At 49.7% G+C, this 18,796-nt stretch overlaps 3 protein-coding genes across 8 annotated transcripts in view; 2 read left to right on the plus strand and 1 right to left on the minus strand.

Annotated features, from left to right (window-relative positions):
* Nucleotides 1–219: 219 nt before the first annotated feature.
* LOC131813094 (olfactory receptor 13J1) lies at nt 220–1,176 on the plus strand. Its single transcript, XM_059143267.1, has one exon. It carries the CDS (start codon nt 238–240, stop codon nt 1,174–1,176), a length of 939 nt encoding a protein of 312 aa, XP_058999250.1. The 5' UTR covers nt 220–237.
* Nucleotides 1,177–9,816: 8,640 nt separating this feature from the next.
* Nucleotides 9,817–10,797, plus strand: LOC131812121 (olfactory receptor 13C7-like). The gene has a single exon (XM_059141225.1). It carries the CDS (start codon nt 9,817–9,819, stop codon nt 10,795–10,797), a length of 981 nt encoding a protein of 326 aa, XP_058997208.1.
* Nucleotides 10,798–11,805: 1,008 nt separating this feature from the next.
* The window catches only part of TMEM8B (transmembrane protein 8B), a 43,897-nt gene continuing 36,906 nt past the window's right edge, over nt 11,806–18,796 (minus strand). For 5 of the 6 annotated variants that reach the window (XM_059142656.1, XM_059142651.1, XM_059142653.1 and 2 more), the window contains 3 exons: nt 14,552–14,698; nt 14,302–14,418; nt 11,806–14,055 (listed from right to left, as the gene is read on the minus strand). In XM_059142656.1, coding sequence (XP_058998639.1) covers nt 13,720–14,055; nt 14,302–14,418; nt 14,552–14,698 — 600 coding nt within the window. In that variant the 3' untranslated portion in view covers nt 11,806–13,719. The remainder of the gene's footprint in view (nt 14,056–14,301; nt 14,419–14,551; nt 14,699–18,796) is intronic. The other variant, XM_059142654.1, reaches the window with a different exon arrangement.

Consider the following 18,796-nt stretch of genomic DNA (forward strand, 5'->3'; position numbering starts at 1 on the left):
AAAAAAAAAAAAAAAAAAAAGAGCAACGCCAACGTCTCACATGGATGAACTGCCACCCAGAGGTGCACGGATTGCTGGAACTCAAGGACGGAGCATGTGTAAGAACTGGAAAAGGCCCTAGCAACATATACCCACCCAAAAGAGGCCCTGTGGGCTGTCCCCCACCCTGTGGGCTGTCCCCCACCCTGCACCCTCCTTCCCTCCATCCCAGCTGTGTGCCCCCTTGAGCACAGCAATATGGAGCCGGTCAATGGGACAGAGATCTCTGAGTTCTTCCTGAAAGGATTTTCTGGCTATCCAGCCCTGGAGCACCTGCTCTTCCCTCTGTGCTCAACCATGTACCTGGTGACCCTGCTGGGGAACACGGCCATCGTGGCAGTGAGCATCCTGGACGTCCGCCTGCACACACCCATGTACTTCTTCCTGGGAAACCTCTCCATCCTGGACATCTGCTACACATCTACTTTTGTGCCCCTTATGCTGGTTCACCTCCTGTCGGCCCAGAAGACCATCTCCTTTATTGGCTGCGCCCTCCAGATGTGTCTGAGCCTCTCCACAGGCTCCACGGAGTGTCTGCTTCTTGCCATCATGGCCTACGATCGCTACCTGGCCATCTGCCAGCCCCTCAGGTACCCCGTGCTCATGAGTCCTCAGCTCTGCTTGTCCCTGGCGGGATCCGCCTGGGTCCTCTGTCTCTTCAAATCAGTGACTGAGACAGTCATTGCCATGAGACTGTCCTTCTGCGGCCACCATGTGATTAATCACTTCACCTGTGAGATCCTGGCAGTGCTGAAGCTGGCGTGCAGTGACACCTCAGTCAGTGAAGCCCTTCTGCTGGCGGGGGCCATCCTGCTGCTGCCTATCCCCCTGGCCTTCATCTGCCTGTCCTACGCCCTCATCCTGGCCACCATCCTGAGCGTGCCCTCAGCTGCTGGGCGCCGCAAAGCCTTCTCCACCTGCTCGGCACACCTGGCTGTGGTGATGCTGTTCTATGGCACCGTCATATTCGTGTACATGAAACCCAAGAGCAAGGAGGCCCGCATCTCCGATGAGGTCTTCACGGTCCTCTATGCTGTGGTCACACCCATGCTGAACCCTGTCATCTACAGCCTGAGGAACAAGGAAGTGAAGGAGGCGGCCAAGAAAGTGTGGGGGAGGAGCTGGACGTCCAAGTGAGGGAGGCCTGGAATCTTCAGGTTAGTAGGTGAGGCCTTCACAGGCCCACAGTGAGGACAGGTGGTGCACAAGGCTGAGCCTGGAATCCTCCTCCTGGAAAGCCAGCACCAAGTCCCACTGATGCTGCCACAGACTTGCTCGCAAAGCCCCTTCCCTGGCATCGCCCTGGCCAGCCCTCCACATCGCTTCCTGCACCTGTGCACCAGCTCCCGGCTGGCCTCAAGGCTACACTCCTAGTGGTCCTTCCACTCTGTCATCCCCCCGGGCATCCAGAGGGACCTCTGGGAAAAACAAATAGGATCACATCCTCTCCTGATTGTAACCCCCAAATGGCTCCCCCTACTCTCAGGACAAAGTGTAAGCTCTTCCCGGAGCATTCTAGGCCTTCACAAGCCGGCCCTTCTGGTCCTGACTAACCCCCAGCCTTTTTGCCCCACCTTCTCCTCCTGACAGCCACACACAACAGCATGTGAGTGCCCCGATGTTGCCCAGCCCTGCCCAGCTGCGGGCTCCTTCTGGTTCTTTCCATAAGGCAGCCACATCCAGCACGGCTTGACCCTCAAGGCCCAGCTCAAAGCCCACCTCCCCCAGGAAGCCTCCTCACTGATCTCCTCCTGCTTCACTTGTGGTGTTATTTTAAGAGCAGACACAGTCAGAATCTACTCTGTCCCAAAGTCCAGCCCTGCCCAACCCTACGCCCCCCTCACAGGTTTTGTAAATAAATGCATGAGCACAATGTTGCAGGGCTGTTAGTGGCAAAGCCTGAGGTCCTTCCTAAACCTGAGCAGAGCAGAGACAAGTGTTCAAAGATGACAGGTATGGCCTGGTGTCCTGGAAGGCGACAGCAGAGGCAGTGATGAGGCCCAGAGTCCATGATCCCCAGAGCGGTCCAGCCCTGGGGTACCAATCACCCTGAGCAGCCCAGGGCCTGTGTTCCCAACATCTGTCTGGAACAACAACAGCAGCCATTGCCATGCCTCCCAGTCCAGCATCCAGGCCTCACCTGGCTTTGGGGAGACTTGCTCTACCCTTCATTATCTCATCACAGGGATCCTGCCAGAAATGCCCCTTCCTGGTGCTCAGCCTCTTCCCACTTTCCTCCTGACAACTCAGTGAGCACACAGTAGAAACGGAAACAGATTCACAGAGTATCTCCATTCCCTGCCCCCATTCCCCACCCTCTTCCCACCCCCGGCCTCAGTGGCATCATCTACAAGAGGAGATGCTGGCCTCGGCCTCCAAGAAGCAGTCCAGCTCTCCTGCCCCCTTGCCACAGGGAAGCCCAGTCCCTGCTAGAGCTCTCAGTTCCCCTCCAGTCCCTCTTTCTGCTTTCCATGTTGGTAGGAGAAAGCCCAGCCTACTCCCTGAAACTCAACCCTCTCTGACCAAGCCAGATGAAGGCTGCCCACCAAGATAACCAGCTTTAAGGCCACGACAGGAGTTTGGACGTTATCACGTGGGCACTGGGGTTTACAATCACATTTACTTTTAGTTAGGTCACTGATTAGATACCATTTTCCACCCATGAAATTGGGGAAGAATTTTAACGTCTATTGGTAATGAAGGTACAGTAAAGAAGTAATATCATATGCAGCTGATGGAGATGGGAATAAGTTAATATAAACTTCCTGAAAAGTCACTTGGAAGTATGAATCAAAAGACTTAAAAAATTGGACTCTATGAGCTAACCCATCTACTTCTAAGAATTAGTCTCATATGATCATTAGAAACAAAGATTTATGAATAAGAATATACAAATAATAAACCCTGCTGGTATCCAATGACAGAATGTGATGCAGCCTTCAAAAAAATTCCTCTCTCCTGAAGAATATTTGATAATAAGAAATGCCCACAATGTAATTAATAGAAGGCAGAATTCATAATTTTGCATTCACTATGATGTTAAAAATGTTATTTTTTGAAGTATTTTTGTTATGGATTTATGAATTAGTTAGATGAAAAAAATCCTGGGAAACTACGAAAAAATATTGAGTTGTTTCCACTGGATGGTGGGGTTAAATAGGATTGATCAGATAGAGCTGATTATTTTATTTAATTCCAACAGTTCCAATATTTATAACATGAAAGTGACTTTGAACTTAAAAATAAGGTGATGCATTCTTTTTTTATTTGACAGAGATCACAAGTAGGCAGAGAGGCAGGGAGAGAGAGAGGAGGAAGCAGGCTCCCCGCCAAGCAGACAGCCCGATGCAGGGACCCCAGGACCCTGGGATCATGACCTGAGCCGAAGGCAGAGGCTTTAACCCACTGAGCCACCCAGGTGCCTCAAGGTGATGCATTTTTAAGAAATGGAAGATCACCTGGTTCCAGAATACAGCACTGATGAGAAGTCCTCCAGCCTGAGGGACAAGAAGTGAGCAAGCAGCTGCCCTGTTCCAGGCTCTCATGGTGGGGGTGGGAATAAGTCAGGGGCAGCCTGACCCGATGCGCAACCAGAGAGAGGGCAGCTGAGAAACACTTGGGATACACAGATGACTGCAGAGCTAGAAGATGGAGAGAGAGGCCTGTGGGATGCAGCCTGGGTTTCTGGCTTATTTAGGTGGCCAGCACTGCCGCCCTGAGACAGAGATGGAGAAGATGAGAGGTGCAGTGGGATGGTGTTGAGTTCCAGGTATCCACAGGTGACAAGAGGACATTGTTCTATGAGCATGGAGAAAACAAGTGGTAACAGTCTTCGAATGTTTGACTTTGACCTGGGATCTTGATAAAGATTCCAGAGGGCAAATCACAGTATACGGGGAAAATCTATAGCTGCTGCTGCTTTATTTAAGGCTGTGTTGTAGTCTCTACAACTGTTTCAGCTGTTATTCTTTATTATGAAAGGAAGGAGAGGAAACCTGGAGAGACCCAAGCACCTGACTGAACCCAACTCAATGTCCCTCACAAGTGCTCACAGCCGCACGCTCTGTACAGCAATGCACTTTCCGGAACTTTCATGAGTCCTGATCCTCACAACATTCTGGAATGGAGACACCCTTTTCATAGACCAAGACACCCATGCCTAGGACAGGGGGCCACAGACTTCAGTCTCGGATCCAAGGGGTAGGATGGCAGTAAGACCCAAACGGAGTCTGTCTGTCCGGTGTCTCTCCTGTACCTATTTCACCACAGCCAGGCGCTCCCAGGGAAGTGCACGAATCCCGGGGTCTCTAAGCCCCACAGCTGCCAAACCTGCAAATGTGTATAGTTCCACAGTTTGAACTTTAAATTGGGTAGGGACTGTGAGGTTCCCCAGGGTATAGAGCAGAGAGCTCTGTGGCAGGGGACCAGGAGGCTGGTCCTCGAGCTTTGGCCCTGGCCCAGCCCAGCCCAGTGTGTCTGCTGGTACTGAGCTCAGCACCTGCTGGCTCTGCTCTCCCAAGCCCTGGGTCAGGACACCTGGCAGCCTGCTCCACCTACACACCTGTGTGTACTCATGCCACTGGGCCACAGGCATGACAAGGTAAGGACGATCCATAGTCCAGCATGTTGGCTATTCTCATGAAATCTTTTCTGAACATATGAAAACCAGAGTATTTGCTTGTGAAAGAAGACATGATACTAGTGATACTGGCTACCACGTACTGATTACTTACCATGTGCCAGGCTCTGTGCTAAGAGCTCTGCATGCCCCCATCTCATTGGATCTTCAAAATAACCTCACAAGGAAACACTGTGCTTATCTCCACTCCACAGGTAAGGGAGGTGAGGCTGAGATAACTGCTAGCAAGTGACAGGTCTGGGACTTGAGCCCTGGTGGGTCGGACTCCAAAGCCTTCACTCACCTGCTCTGCCATCCAGTGAGGAAGTGGTCAAGCAGGAATCCTAGATCCAGGCATGTCAGGGAAATTGCAACAGAAGCTTCGGTCCTTTTATGCCCATGCCCTTTCTTTTAAAATAATTTGTGAAGCCTAAAATAAAATATTAAATGGTTCAAACTAGATTTGCCAGCCAGTGAAATTGATATATTTACCTTACAAAGTAACCCTGGGTCTGTCAGACCTTGGGGATGGAAGTTGCCAGACAGAGTGAGGAAATGTTTCAGAAGGGACAGGGTACTATATGTCACCGAATTGAGTGGTTCCATTCACAGGAGAAATCTGACCAAAGTCATACAGCAGAATCGGAACAGAAGCTACCATCAAACCTGGATCCCTCACTCCTGTCACAGGGCTCCCAGTCCTGGTTCGTGGCATCACCCTGCCTCTCAGGAGCTCTAAAACCAGGGTGTGGAATTCAATAGTTATTCTCAGAGACACTCAGTTTCCTATCTCTCCGTGAACCTGATTTGGCAGGATATGACAGCGTGTGAGATGCTAGCAGGTAGATGTCAGAGTGGTTTTCCAAGTGTATTGGGAAACCACCTCATGCCCAGATAGTCAACAGATTTCAGGTTTCCCTTCTCCTAGCACGTGGTAGGGTCACACAGGGCCAGTGAAGTGTGGGCAGAGGTGACCCATGACACGTCTGGGGAAGAGCATGTAACAGCTGGTGTGAATGCCTAGTGTGTCCCTCTCCAGACATAACTGGTGATGTCCAGATGGTGGGGCCTCCCTCAGCCAGGGTCTCTGAGGAGCTCAGCAAGGAACAGAGCCCCTGAAAAGCTACAAAGGACATGGAGAACGAGAAAAAAACTGTTGTCATGGTAAGCCACTAAGATTATGTGTGTTACTGCAGCAAAACCTAGCTCATCGTCACTGATGCACCCAGGGAACGGCAGCTGCTCCCTGACGTCCCCTCCCGTGCCCATGGCTCAGAGTCAAAGCTGCCAGTTACCTGGAAGCACGGTATTTCCTAGACACAGACCTGTGTCTTGGGGGCCAGAAGCCTGTCTCTCCACGAGCTGGCTCTAATTTCCATGAATCTGTTATAATCAGACTCTTAAATTGTGAGAGACCCATTCCTCTCTGAGTAGCTCCTCAGACAGAGCAGGGAGAAGCCCGGCACCCCCAGGGCTCTTCTCCAGAAATCACAACAGCTCTTTCTCTGCTGCTGTGTGTGTGCTTGTGGGGAAGGTGCTCTCAAGACGAGACATCTGGGATGAGGGATTTGGGACAGCGGAACAGCACGGGCTCTCAACGGCAATCTCCAGCACCCACCAGGTAGGTGCTGGCACTGGGGAGCAGCAGTGACGGATCGGACACAAACCTTTGATTACAATAGCTCCCAGTCTATGAGACAGAGACCGCACACTACCACACAAGGCAAAATTCGAGTACCCTGTGCTTATAGCTGTGAGCATTGTTGGGATGGTCAGTTCCACGAAGCCCTCTGAGTAGGCTATGCAGAGGAGGGGTGTGAGATCCGAGCCTCGAAGGATGAGTGGCAGAGAAAGGCTGCTCCAGGCTGAGGAAAGAGCATGAGAAGAGGGACGAGACAGGAGTGTGAGGGTTTATCCGTTAATGGGGAATTGTTTAGTGAGGCTGGAGCAGGGTGTGCAGGGAGGGAAGGGAGGCGAGGCAAGTGGGCGGGCCAGCACCTGTTCTGAAAAGCCCTTAAATGCCTCTGCCATCCTCACTTGGGTCTTTCTGTTATGGAGGAGGGAAGGAAGAGAAACAAGAAGCCAGGTGGTTTCCGATCTTTCACTTGCTTGAGACCCCCCCCACACACACACACACACTTATGTTACGTGTCAGAATTCGAGGTTAACATAGGTAATTTTGTAATAACGCACCCAATAAAGACCAAACCCTTATACTTGCATCTGAAATGCTGTGGGTATAATCCAGACACATGAAGTCATAACCTAGAAAAGGTACTTCCTTTTAACTTCTTTACAGATTTCAAGTTTTACTTTGTCCTTCCATCCCAGGTTCTCAAAGAGAACCTCAGGTTTTAACGTCCAGAGAGAGGAAGTGACATGTCCAAGGTCAGCAAGCATGACGGAATGAGTGTAAACTGTTAGGGCGGAAACCACACCTGCTTCTGCTGTATCCCCACCTCCCAGCACAGGCCTGGCACATAGAAGTGCCCCACAGCTATTTGTTTAAGGAGTGGATGAAGAAGCCACCACCACACTCAGGCAATTCTCTCGTTTTGCCAAACCTCAGCAAGAGAAACCCTAACCTTAGCTCTTCGTGCAGATAAGATTTAAGGTCAGGTGCTGACCCAGATTAATCCACTGCCTCTGTGCACCCTAGAAATGCCCTTAACAATCACCCCGATTCAGGCTGGAGGAGGGGAAAGTGGCACAGGCTCTGGGGATGGAGTGGGTCATGAGAGAGGCTTGAGCTCTTATCGGGAGGTGGCAAGCACAGATCCAGCAGGAGCCCTCTCGCTGAAGATACAGTCTTTGCTCGGGATCCTCAGACAACAGGTGGTGCTGGGAAGCTCACGAGCATCTTTATGGGTATGTCTCATCTGAGCTACACAGCACTTCCATTTTTCAAAGGGACACTGAGTCTCGGAGAAGCCACATGACATAGTCAACCTCACACAGTTAAGTAGGACTGACTCTGGGATGCAAAGCTTAAGTAACTGTTGAGTGACTGCTCTTGGCAGTATTCACTGCGGGCGGTGTGGGAAGGAAGGAGACAAGGTCCTGCTCCCAAGTGTAGTAGAGGAGACAAGTGCACAGCACACGGCAGGAGAACACAGAGGGACAGCGAAGGGCTAAGAGAGTGCAAGAAAGGAGAAGGTCACCCCTCAAGAGGCCGGAGGGAGAGGAGAGATGGAACCATGGTCTGAGCAGGAAGTCCCCACCGGGGAAGGGAGGGAGGACACTCCTCTAAAAGGGAACTTCTTGGGGCACAGTGTGACTCAGCCAGTTAAGCTGCTGACTCTTGATTTCAGCTCAGGTCATGATCTCAGGGTCCTGGGATCAAGCCTCTAGTTGGGCCCTATGCTGAGCAGGGAGTCCGCTTCAGGATTCTCTTTTTCCCTCTGTCCCTCCCCCTGCTCACTTGCTCTTTCTCTCTCTAAAATAAGCAAATAAATCTTTAAAACAAAACAAAATACAAGGGAACTTCTTGGGCAAGATGTAGCACTGGAAAAGACAAGGTCTATTCAGCAGAGGGTGAGGCCACCAGCCCCTAACAAATGCTAGATGCACTGAGGTGGAGGAATGAGGGGCCAAATCCAGCCCTGAAGGATGGGGCTCCAATGCTGTCACAGGACATCGGTCTCTCAGTCAGCCCAGGAATGAGGAGGTGACTGTACCTTCTGTAGGTTAGATTTCATACTCAGCTCCAATTTCTGCTTTAGACCAGGGGTCACATGGGCCATAAGACAGCCTTCCTGCCTAACAAGACTGCCGCGCCTTGGGGACATTAGGGCTCCCTCCCGTGAATACCTGACACTGGCATTTTCCCAGGAGGCAGAGCAATGGAAGCCGTCTGGGAGAAAACTGAGGCCCTCCCCCACTTGCCCTCCTTTTTAGAACTAGTCACTGACTGACAACTCCCCTGCCAGATTAGAACCTGGTTTTCCCTCCTCCTGCGACATCATTGCCAAAATCATTTATCCCACAAGGCAATATGGAGGCCAAGAAGGGAGTCACTTGGCTTGCATGACCACTGGAATATATATGTTCTTGTATGTTCTTTTAAAAATCAACAGATGAGGGGCGCCTGGGTGGCTCAGTGGAGCCTCTGCCTTCAGCTCATGTCATGATCCCAGGGTCCTGGGATCGAGCCCTGCATCTGGCTCTCTGCTCAACAGGGAGCCGGCTTCCCCCTCTCTGCCTACTTGTGATCTCTGTCTGTCAAATAAATAAAATATTTTTTAAAAATAATGTTAAAAAAAATCAAAAGATGAGAGGCCACCTGGTTGGCTCAGTCAGCTAAGAGTCTAACTCTTGATTTAGCCTCAGGTCATGATCTCAGGATCCTAGGATCAAGCCCTGAATTGGGCTCCCCACTCAGCGGGGATCTGCTTGTCTCTCTCTCCTTCTGCCCACCCCCACACCCCTTCTCATGCTCTGTCTCTCTAAAATAAATAAATAAATCATTTAAAAAATTCAGCAGATGAGGGAACAGGGAAAAAACGATAGCCTAGCATTCCTTAAAGAGAGATAACTGCACATCAGGCTTATACATCCTGTGGAGTGAGAATGTTTGATCCTTAACACCCAAAGGGACCACTCATCCCTCACCCACGGGCCGGCAAGAGCTCATCTCACCTGATTCAGGGAAGAAGGGGCAGCCTTATGATAGGTATGGTATGTTTCTGTCCACTTATTTTTCTTACTGTTGTACCCCCAGCACCTAAACAAGACCTAGCACAGAATCAATACTCAAAGCACATTCAGCAAATGAATGAATCTGAAATACCATGAGCATAATTCAGCCATATAAAGTCATAACCTAGAAAAGATGCCTCCTTCAACAGCCAAGAACACTAGATTATGACGGAGTATGCCAAACATGAATCCTCCTCTCTTGTCTCCCCTGCCCCCACCACGGGAAGAATGAGGAGGAGCCTAGAGGACTAGAATGTCCTCATTTCCCTAAGTCACATCAGAGCTGCAGAGCTGAGAGGGCCAGCTTGCAGTCCTGAAGTCCAACCCTCTCATTACACAGATGGTGAAACTAAATCGCAGGGGCAGAGATGACCTGCCCAAGGTCAGGTTGCTTGGTTTCCAGGCCAGCAAGAGCTTCTTCTGACTCACGTGTGGTCTGGACAGGAAGGAGGGACAAGGAGATGACAAACCAGACGGCTGTGACAGAATTCATCTTGCTGGGGCTCCAAGAGCACCGTAACCTTGAGACAGTCCTGTTTGTGCTCTGCCTGGGCATCTACAGTGTCAATGTCCTGGGGAACTCCCTCCTCACGGGGCTGAGCGTGCTGGACCCCCGCCTGCACAGCCCCATGTACTTCTTTCTCAGCAACCTCTCCCTCATGGACATCTGTGGCACATCCTCCTTTGTGCCTCTCATGCTGGTCAACTTCCTGGAAGCCCAGAGGACCATCTCCTTCCCTGGCTGTGCCCTGCAGATGTACCTGACCCTGGCGCTGGGTTCCACAGAGTGCCTGCTCCTGGCCGTGATGGCCTATGACCGTTACGTGGCGATCTGCCAGCCACTTAGGTACCCAGAGATCATGAACGGGCAGACTTGTGTGCGGATGGCAGTGCTGAGCTGGGGGACAGGCTTTGCCAACTCACTGCTGCAGTCCCTTCTCACCTGGAGCCTCCCCTTCTGTGGTCACAATATCATCAACCACTTCTTCTGTGAGATCTTGGCAGTGCTGAAACTGGCCTGTGGGGACATCTCTCTCAACGCACTGATGTTAGTGGTGGCCACAGCGGTCCTGACGCTGGCCCCACTCCTGCTCATCTGCCTGTCCTATGTTGTCATCCTTGCTACCATCCTTAGGGTGCCCTCTGCTGCAGGCCGGCGCAAAGCCTTCTCCACCTGCTCTGCCCACATCACAGTGGTGGTGGTTTTCTATGGGACCATCTCCTTCATGTATTTCAAGCCCAAGGCCAAGGACCCTGACCTGGATAAGATTATTGCACTGTTCTATGGGGTTGTGACACCCTCACTGAACCCCATCATCTACAGCCTGAGGAACGCAGAGGTGAAGGCTGCTGCCCTAGCCCTGCTTGCGGGAGGCCTGCTCTCCAGAAAAATGGCCCACCCTCTCTGTTGCTCTTCACCTCTATCATGCACGGCAGGCTAGGTCCATCGTGGTGAAGACTTGGAATTGCAGTGGCTGAAACCCACAAGGGTTTATCTCCCACTCCCGCTGCCGGTCCTTTAGCAGCTGACTGGTGGCTGGGGTCAGCTCTCAATCATCTTCATCCCTCTGGGTCTCAGGATAAGCAGCTACCATCTGGAACACTGCTGGTCACCGTGACAAAGCCTGCACTGGCTCTTTGAGCTTCACTTCCACCTTCACTTCGTCCGCCAATGCAAGCACGTGCCACAGCTAACATCAAGGGGCAGACGAAGCACACTCACCACGTGTCTGGAAGGAGCAGGAAGACTGAGAAGTCTGTGAATAGTCATCAGCAATAATGGCTGCCACACTATCCTACAGTCAACCCAAGAGCCACTAGATATTTGCCTCCCTCTTCTCTCACCATCACTGCCCCACACGTCCAGTCAGTCATGAAGTCCTAGAGAATCCATGGCCTAAGACCTGAATGGGTCCCCTCCTTTCTCCTCACAGTGCCTCCTCAAGAAGCCTTCACTCTCCCTCTCTCTCAAATACTGCAACAGCTGTGTCACTTTCGTCCTACAAACGCCTTTCAAAATCTACCCTCTGCACTAGCTGTCAAAACGCCAATCTGAGAAAATCCAAAAAACAAAATACCAATCAAACCATGCCACTCTCCTGCTTAGATCCCCCAGTGGCTCATTTCCCATGGGATAAAAGCCAGACCCCCACCTCTCCATCCAACCTCATACCAGCTGCTTTCCTCAGCCCCTCTCCACCCACACACACTCTCCGGATCCAGGTTCCCTGAACTATTCCCAGTTCCTCAGCAAGTATCAGTCTTTTCTGCCTCTGTCTCCCCCTTGCTCTTCCCTCTCATGTCCAGATGCTTCTTGATCTTTAGCTAACATGTACTGGATCACAGACCAGGCCAAGCCCTATACTGTGTCCTAAGTGCTTTACTGACTGGGGACCACCTGGAATGAGTGGAGGAATACAATATGGACACTGGTGACCAGAAACAACACCTTGGCATTACAGAAATTTATTTAATCCTTACTCAGATCTGCCCCCCTCTTCCAAAAAACCCCCTTCTGACCCCTCCTAGCAGGGTGTGGTCTGTCCCAGCTCTATGTCCCTCTTCACAGAAGGACTCTGTCCTGAATCCTAGCTATTTGGGTTCAAGCATCCTAGCGACCTGACTCTATATATCCTAATATGAAGGACTAGTATTTCTGATACAAGGAAGAGACATCAAGCCCACACCTCTTGACTCACCATTCAGTTGGCCACATCGCTCTACTCAGGGCCCCAAGAAAGAGACAGAATTGCAGAAAGCAGAGAACAAAGGGATTTTTCCTGGTTTTTGAGCTTTAAAAACCTAGGCTCTAAGGTCTTCACAGGAGAGAATGAAGGCATAGACAAGAACTAGGAGAAAAACCTAAGTAAAAGGGAGTTTTCCCAACCTCCAGATTAATGCTCTAAGTTAAGGGAGAAGGAAGAGAGAGAAGGGGATGCAGTAAGAGCACTGGCAAAGAAGGGTCCCAAAAGGAAGAGGCCCTGAGCCACATTCCCTAGGCCAAATATCCGGACAGATTTGTAGGATCTGAAAGATGGAGGAACTCCTGCCTTGTTGGTCAGGTAAAACCCAGAGCAGGCCCCCAAAGTTGAAATGGCTTCAAGGTGTGTCTGGGCTATCCAAGCCTCACAGGTCTTTGTGGGTGGCACGGAAGTCAGGGAGGGCCTCAGGACTGACAATGGTTATGCAGATGGGAAAAAGCGCTCTGGGATGGCCTGCCTACACTGCTAACTGGGGACCAGGTGGAATGACGGAACTCACGATGGGTCCAGTGTGGACCCCAGTGACCAGAAAACAACCTCCCAACGTCTTCCCATTATTTAAGATCCTCAAGACTCAGCTAAGACTCTTATAGAAAGAGAGGAACTCCCAAACTGACAAAGGATATCTCTCAGGCACAAAAGATGACACTCGGGCAAAATGGGGGCTCAAAATAGAAGTTACGTTCTGGTGATATTTCTCACACATTTGTGATTTGTACCTGCTAGTCCAATTTCCTGAAACCTCAGCTTCCTTTCCTGTTGGGTGTGGGCACCACAAGGGAAGTCTGTCTCACTAATTTAAATCACCCTAACACGCACATGCATGCACACACACACATACACACACCCCTACTCCCAGCAGCTGCAGTCTGCCATGATGGAGCAAAAAGCTCCGGCAGAAGCTCCAGCAGCTCATTCCAGCTGGGTTCCCACCAACCCTGCTCATTTTTTTGGACCCTCTCTTTCCCTCTCCTCCCCACACCCTTGACCCAAGGAAAAAAGGCAGCACAGAACCAGCAAATACTTCATTGGAGACACACCAGACTCCACCTGCATCAACTCAGGTTACCAGTGCCCCCAGCCCCAGCCCCACCTGCCCTGCAATCCCCCTCCCGGCACAGCACAGCACAGCATGGCACGGTATGGCCCAGACGCTGCCTTGGGAAGGAAGCCTGAGACCAGAGTTGCTGAGCTGCTGGGAAGATTTGGAGACTCGTTGTCCCCAAGATGGACTCCATTTCCTCTGGAATGATGCCATATCCTGAGAGGGCTTTGTCTCCCTGGGAAGGAATCCATATCCTTAGGAGGGCTCCACATCCCTGGGAAGGGCTCCACACCCCTAGGAGGGACTCCTCGGTCCGGAGGGGCTCTAGGGTCCTACACAGGCTCCATCCTTAAGAAGGGCTCCATGGATGCAGGAAGACTCCAGGCCTTCAGGAAGTTCGCCAGGTCCCTAGAAGAGCTCCATGTCCTTAAGAAAGACTCTATGTCCTCGAGAAATACAACCTGTCTCTTATCCAGGGAGGGTTCCACACTCCCAGGAAGGGCTCTCTGCCCCTAGGAAGGGTTCATGCTCCCCAAAGGCCAGGCCCAAAGCCCCACTCAGCTGGAACAGATGCTGCTGACAGTGGCCCCACCTGGACCCACAAGGCCCAGCTCCTCCTGCTCATTGATGCACAGCTGGTAACCGCAGCCCCGGGCCCGAGCTCCAGATGGGACCCGGTGGTCAGTCTTGGCACGTGGGGGCAGCAAGAAGCCCACGCTGCCAGCGATGAGCATATGCCAAATGCTGTGAATGTAGAAGTAGTTGTCTCGGGTCTCCACAAAAGCATAGAGTAGGACAGCACTGCCCGCAATCAGGCTGCCCGGACACAGGTAGAAAAGCCAACGGCGCCATGTGGGTGGGTAGCAGTGCCGGCGGCGGACGCTGCGTACTGTCTGGGGGAAGCAGAGAAGTGGGACTCAGGAATACAAGGCCTTGGAACCCAAGCCAGAGCTGGTCATTCCCAGGCTTCCCAGAGCCCTCATGACCCGAAGGCACCGGCCAAGTCTGAAGTGGGCACCATGAACAGCACAGTGATGATGACAGGATCCAAGCCCACCTTAAATTGGGGACCAGATCCTCAGGGCCCTGCACCCAAGTCCTGCTGGGACGCCCCCCTCCCCAAGCCCTCCCAACCTTACCCAGGCTGTGGCCAAGATGCCCAGGGCGAAGAGACTGGGTCCAAGCAGGTTCCAGAGTCCATGCCGGTCAAGCTGTAGAGCCATAGACAGCAGCATAGCCCCCAGCAAATACAGCACCTGGAGAGACAGGACTCCAGGGGCTGGGCCGGGATGGCGGGAGGCACTTGGCAATGCCCCCAGGGAGAGGTTGGGAGTGAGCTTCAAGTGGACTTTGCCTACAGTTGTCCCCCAGGGCCCACTCAGGACTGACCTGCTTGACCACAGGCTGTAAACGCGCCATGGCAATGACAGTGACCCACACGGACATTAAGGAGCCCAGGAAATCACAGAACTGCAGCACATCGTAGTCCATGATGCAGAAAACCACAATGCCTGGCTGGTCACAGGCATGGTAAAACTGGAGGAAGAAATGACAGGCATTGAGAGAACTTGGGCAACGGTTCAGGTCCATGAAGCAGGAGAAAGAAGTCACGAGGATGGTGTGCTGCTGTCAGAAAAGCAGAGGTCAGAGGTCACAGACTGAGCAGAACTGGGAAATGCCTGACTCCCGGCTCCTGAGAAGAATGTGGTAAGGAAGTCTGGTCTGCCTCACAAGCCGTTATGTATACACCAGCCCTGACCCTGTCCTTACCTTCCTAATCTTCCCAATTCTGGAATGTACTATGGAGAGCACAGGCTGGTGGGGATTCCAGGTATGTCAGTCTAAGGCCTATCCTTCCCTTCTTCTCATGCTCACCATGGGTCCCACCTATAATCCCCATCACTGGCCCAAGCTATGGGGCTAGACACTGGTCTCTGGCCACCCTAGACCCTAAGCCTCCCCTGCATATCCCAGTTTCCCCTGATAGCTCAGACTCGGAGTTAGGATTCATCCTTAGGCTTAGGCCTTACACTAACTGGCCCTCTTCATCCCCACCCATCCAAAGTCATGGGTGGACGGATGGGGGGGAAAGCAAGAGAAAAGGCAGACCCTGGACCATGGAGAAGAACACAACACTTTATACCATGGAGAAGAATACAAGGAAGGGACAGTGTCCGCCTAGCCTCTACTGTGGGAAAGGTGGTAAAGAGGAGTTAGGAAGGGGGCACAGGGGACACAGGGGTGATTAGATCAGACTATACTGGGCACCCCAATTAAGAAAACAAGGTCTGCAGTTAGCCCCCCTGTGCCTCTCTGGACAATGCAATCATGGCTGCAGGCATCCTGTGTTCCCTTATTTGTAAAAAAGGTCCAAAAATGATCTGAGTTCTTTTTACCTTAGAACATTTGCTGTCACCTTCTCTGAACTTCTGTGTAGAATTTATGTGATTTTTCATTGATGCCAAACACTAAGAACATGTATGGTTTTAAGATTATCTTTGGTGCGAAGATGACAGGAATGTGTATCCCTACGAGCTCACCCAAAGACAAGACACTGGATAAAAACTATGAGGACAAACGCTCCAGACCAGGAATACACATCACAGTGGCATGCTCACTCTCCAATCACCTGATATTGCCCCTTCTCCACGTCACAAAGAACAGATGGTTGTGGTGATGAAAAAAGAAAATTAAAATGCTGTAATGGGAGAGAAAAGGGTTTTGGCCTATATAAACTTGGTGGAAATCTACTCATTGGAGTTGACCTTGAGACATTCCAGCAGATTTTGCAGGACCAAAAAACTGACTCAATCTGCTTGATCTCTGTCCCCTGCATGTTAACCCCGGTCCTCAGAGAACCATGACTGCTGAGGGCACCTCTTGATAGTAGAAACAAGCTGCTAGAGTTGCCACGGTTGGAATGAAGTTCACCAGGCTGAACTGCAACTAGGGCAAGGAGGCTACGGGTTGTACCACCCAAAGGTGGCCTCGGAAGATCTCTGACAGAAGAGGCCCTTCAGGTACCACTTTCAGCCCAGGTCAATCTCTTCATCATTCTATGGAAAGGCAACCCTAAGTGACAAGGGCTCTGAGTCTAGAAGAGAGGTGGACTTACAGACCTCAGTGAGACAGGCAGCCTGGCCCTAGAGGCATATCCGTGATTGTGGGTGGAGGGCAGGGAGATATGGCCCACCGCTGAGGAAAGAAGTAGCTGAGCAATATTCAGAGCATTCTCTTCTGGAAGCAGTGGCCTCTGTAACCTCAGGGAAGGATGGAAATGGGAGAACCTGGTCTCCTGTTTGGATGCATTACTGCTGAGAATGAGAAGGTGGAGGTGAGTTCAGAGAAAAGGAGCTTTCTACCCTGAATTCAAATCATAAAGCATGACACCCCAACCTTAATCAAACAGCATCCCCCTTAGAAAAAAGCAGGTGGGAAACTGAAGCAAGTCTATTGTGAAAACTGGCAGAATCCAGTCCAGGAGCAGAGCTGCCAACAGTAGAGTGGGAAGGCAATTCTTTCTTTCTCTTGTACGTGCTGATTAATTGGGAGTTTAGTTCCTAAGCAAACGGATTATTTTGGTCTTTTGCTATTGTAGCTATTGGATATTAATTATTCTCTACCTCTAAGACCAGCTATAAGAGACTCAAAAGTTCAGTCTCTAGAGACAAAGGATAAGAAAGAAATTGCTAAGTTTCTTTTGACCTGTTGAAGATTTCGTCCAGTCAATTCAAACTGCAAAATTTATAACTTTGGAAAAGGTGAATAATCTAAGAACAGGGAGAAGCTAGGAGTTAAGAAAAAAGAAAACTTAGGGATATTAATTGGCATTGGGAAACCTTGGGTTTAATTCCTTCAAATTTTAAAGTCTTAAGCTTGGGTACCTATCATCTGTCTTTCCCTGCACTTTGGAGGTAAAGAATGCTGTCCCTTCACTTCAGGAACAGACTGCTTTGTTTTGAGTACTCCAAGCTTTTAAAAGGGCTTGCGAGTTAAACAACCACGGCTCCCTCGTACATATTATTAAATTGAGAAAGTAAGCTCTTACTGGGAAACTGAGAGCCTTTTCACCCAAGTCCACATCTGCATTTGAATTAGTATCTGAACACACCTAAAAGATCGATTTTATTTTCAATTCTTTCTTTCTTGTACGTGCTGATTAATTGGGAGTTTAGTTCCTAAGCAAACAGATTATTTTGGTCCTTTGCTATTTTAGCTATTGGATATTGATTATTCTCTACCTCTAAAACCAGCTATAAGTACTACAGCTACTAAATTACCCAATAACATTTTCTGATTTGGATTTTATTTTAAAACACTAATTTTACACTTCAGGCCTTCACCAAGCTTGCTCCATCTGCCTGACTCTCAAGTATATAAAAGGAAATGCCCAAACATATCTTGAAGAGAGGCTTGTAATAAATCCTTCAATTTCAAATAAGAGAAGATATATATCAGAGAAAAGCAAAGTTAAATGACCTAATATTGAAGACACATATAAGGGAATAATTAACTGAAGGCTGATTGTCCTCCTAAGAAATTTCTGTGCAATGAAAAAAAGAGTAGGGGATAATGGAGAGATTGCCTCTGGAGTAGAGAGGTTTGGGGAGAAATCATTGCACTAGTACTGACTGATTATTCTCCAAGCATTCTAAAAGGTCAGAGAGATTTTTAAGGTCATAGAAAACCTACAGGAATAGAGTAAGTTAAAATTGCTATGTGAGGTGAACAAGATGATATACCCTTCACCAATCCTGATCTGCCTATGGTCACTGCTCAGTGTCTAAAAACACCATTACTGACTCCTTCGTAGTGCTTAATTCACTAGGGAAACCTACCAACAACCTGTGTCAGCTTACTTCACTGAAACTTCTCAACCTGGAGAAGACAGCATCTTGATATCATATATTCTGGGTATCTATCTGTCCCTTCTACCTGCACTGCTTCCACTTGTTTTTTTTTTTTTTCATGGAGCAGAATCCGCCATCCACTGCCATGGCATCCCACTCATTACCATCCTTAACCAGGAGATACAACTTAGAGTAAACAAAGCAAAGCAAATCACTCACCACCACAGAGTTCACTGGTATAAACCTACTGCCCATCACCTAGGAGCAACCAGCTGAACAAAACACTGGAATGGCCTACTGAAGGCTTAGTTACAGTGTCACCCAGGAGACTTTACTCTGTAAGTCTGGAATAGTCTCCTATGTTTGGCACACAGTGGGTCCTCAGTAAGCTCTCATCATCTTATACTTTATGCCATGTATGTTCATGAGAGAATATCCCTACACTAATAAACTTTCCTCCATGCAGAAACAAAGAAAGAAACTTGCAATATTGTTGATCCACTGAAAACTGTGGGCTAATTTTTACACTGGTATTTCTTCTGTCAACAGAAATAAAAAGAAATGACAGAAATAACATAGAAAGATTGGGAAGTTTAAAATAAGAAATTTAGATTACAAACTGGCTTCTGTTAATATAATTCTAATCTAATTTGACACCTTCCTCAGCTTTGGACTGTTTATGAGGTAAATTTTTTTTAAATTAACCTAAATTGTTTTCTGTGAGATTTCATATTTTTATAACATAACTATATAGTTCATCTGGTGCTTCAAAATGGAGTATTCA

This window comes from Mustela lutreola, chromosome 12, assembly GCF_030435805.1.
Source record: "Mustela lutreola isolate mMusLut2 chromosome 12, mMusLut2.pri, whole genome shotgun sequence".
In the NCBI taxonomy this organism is placed as follows: Eukaryota; Metazoa; Chordata; class Mammalia; order Carnivora; family Mustelidae; genus Mustela; species Mustela lutreola.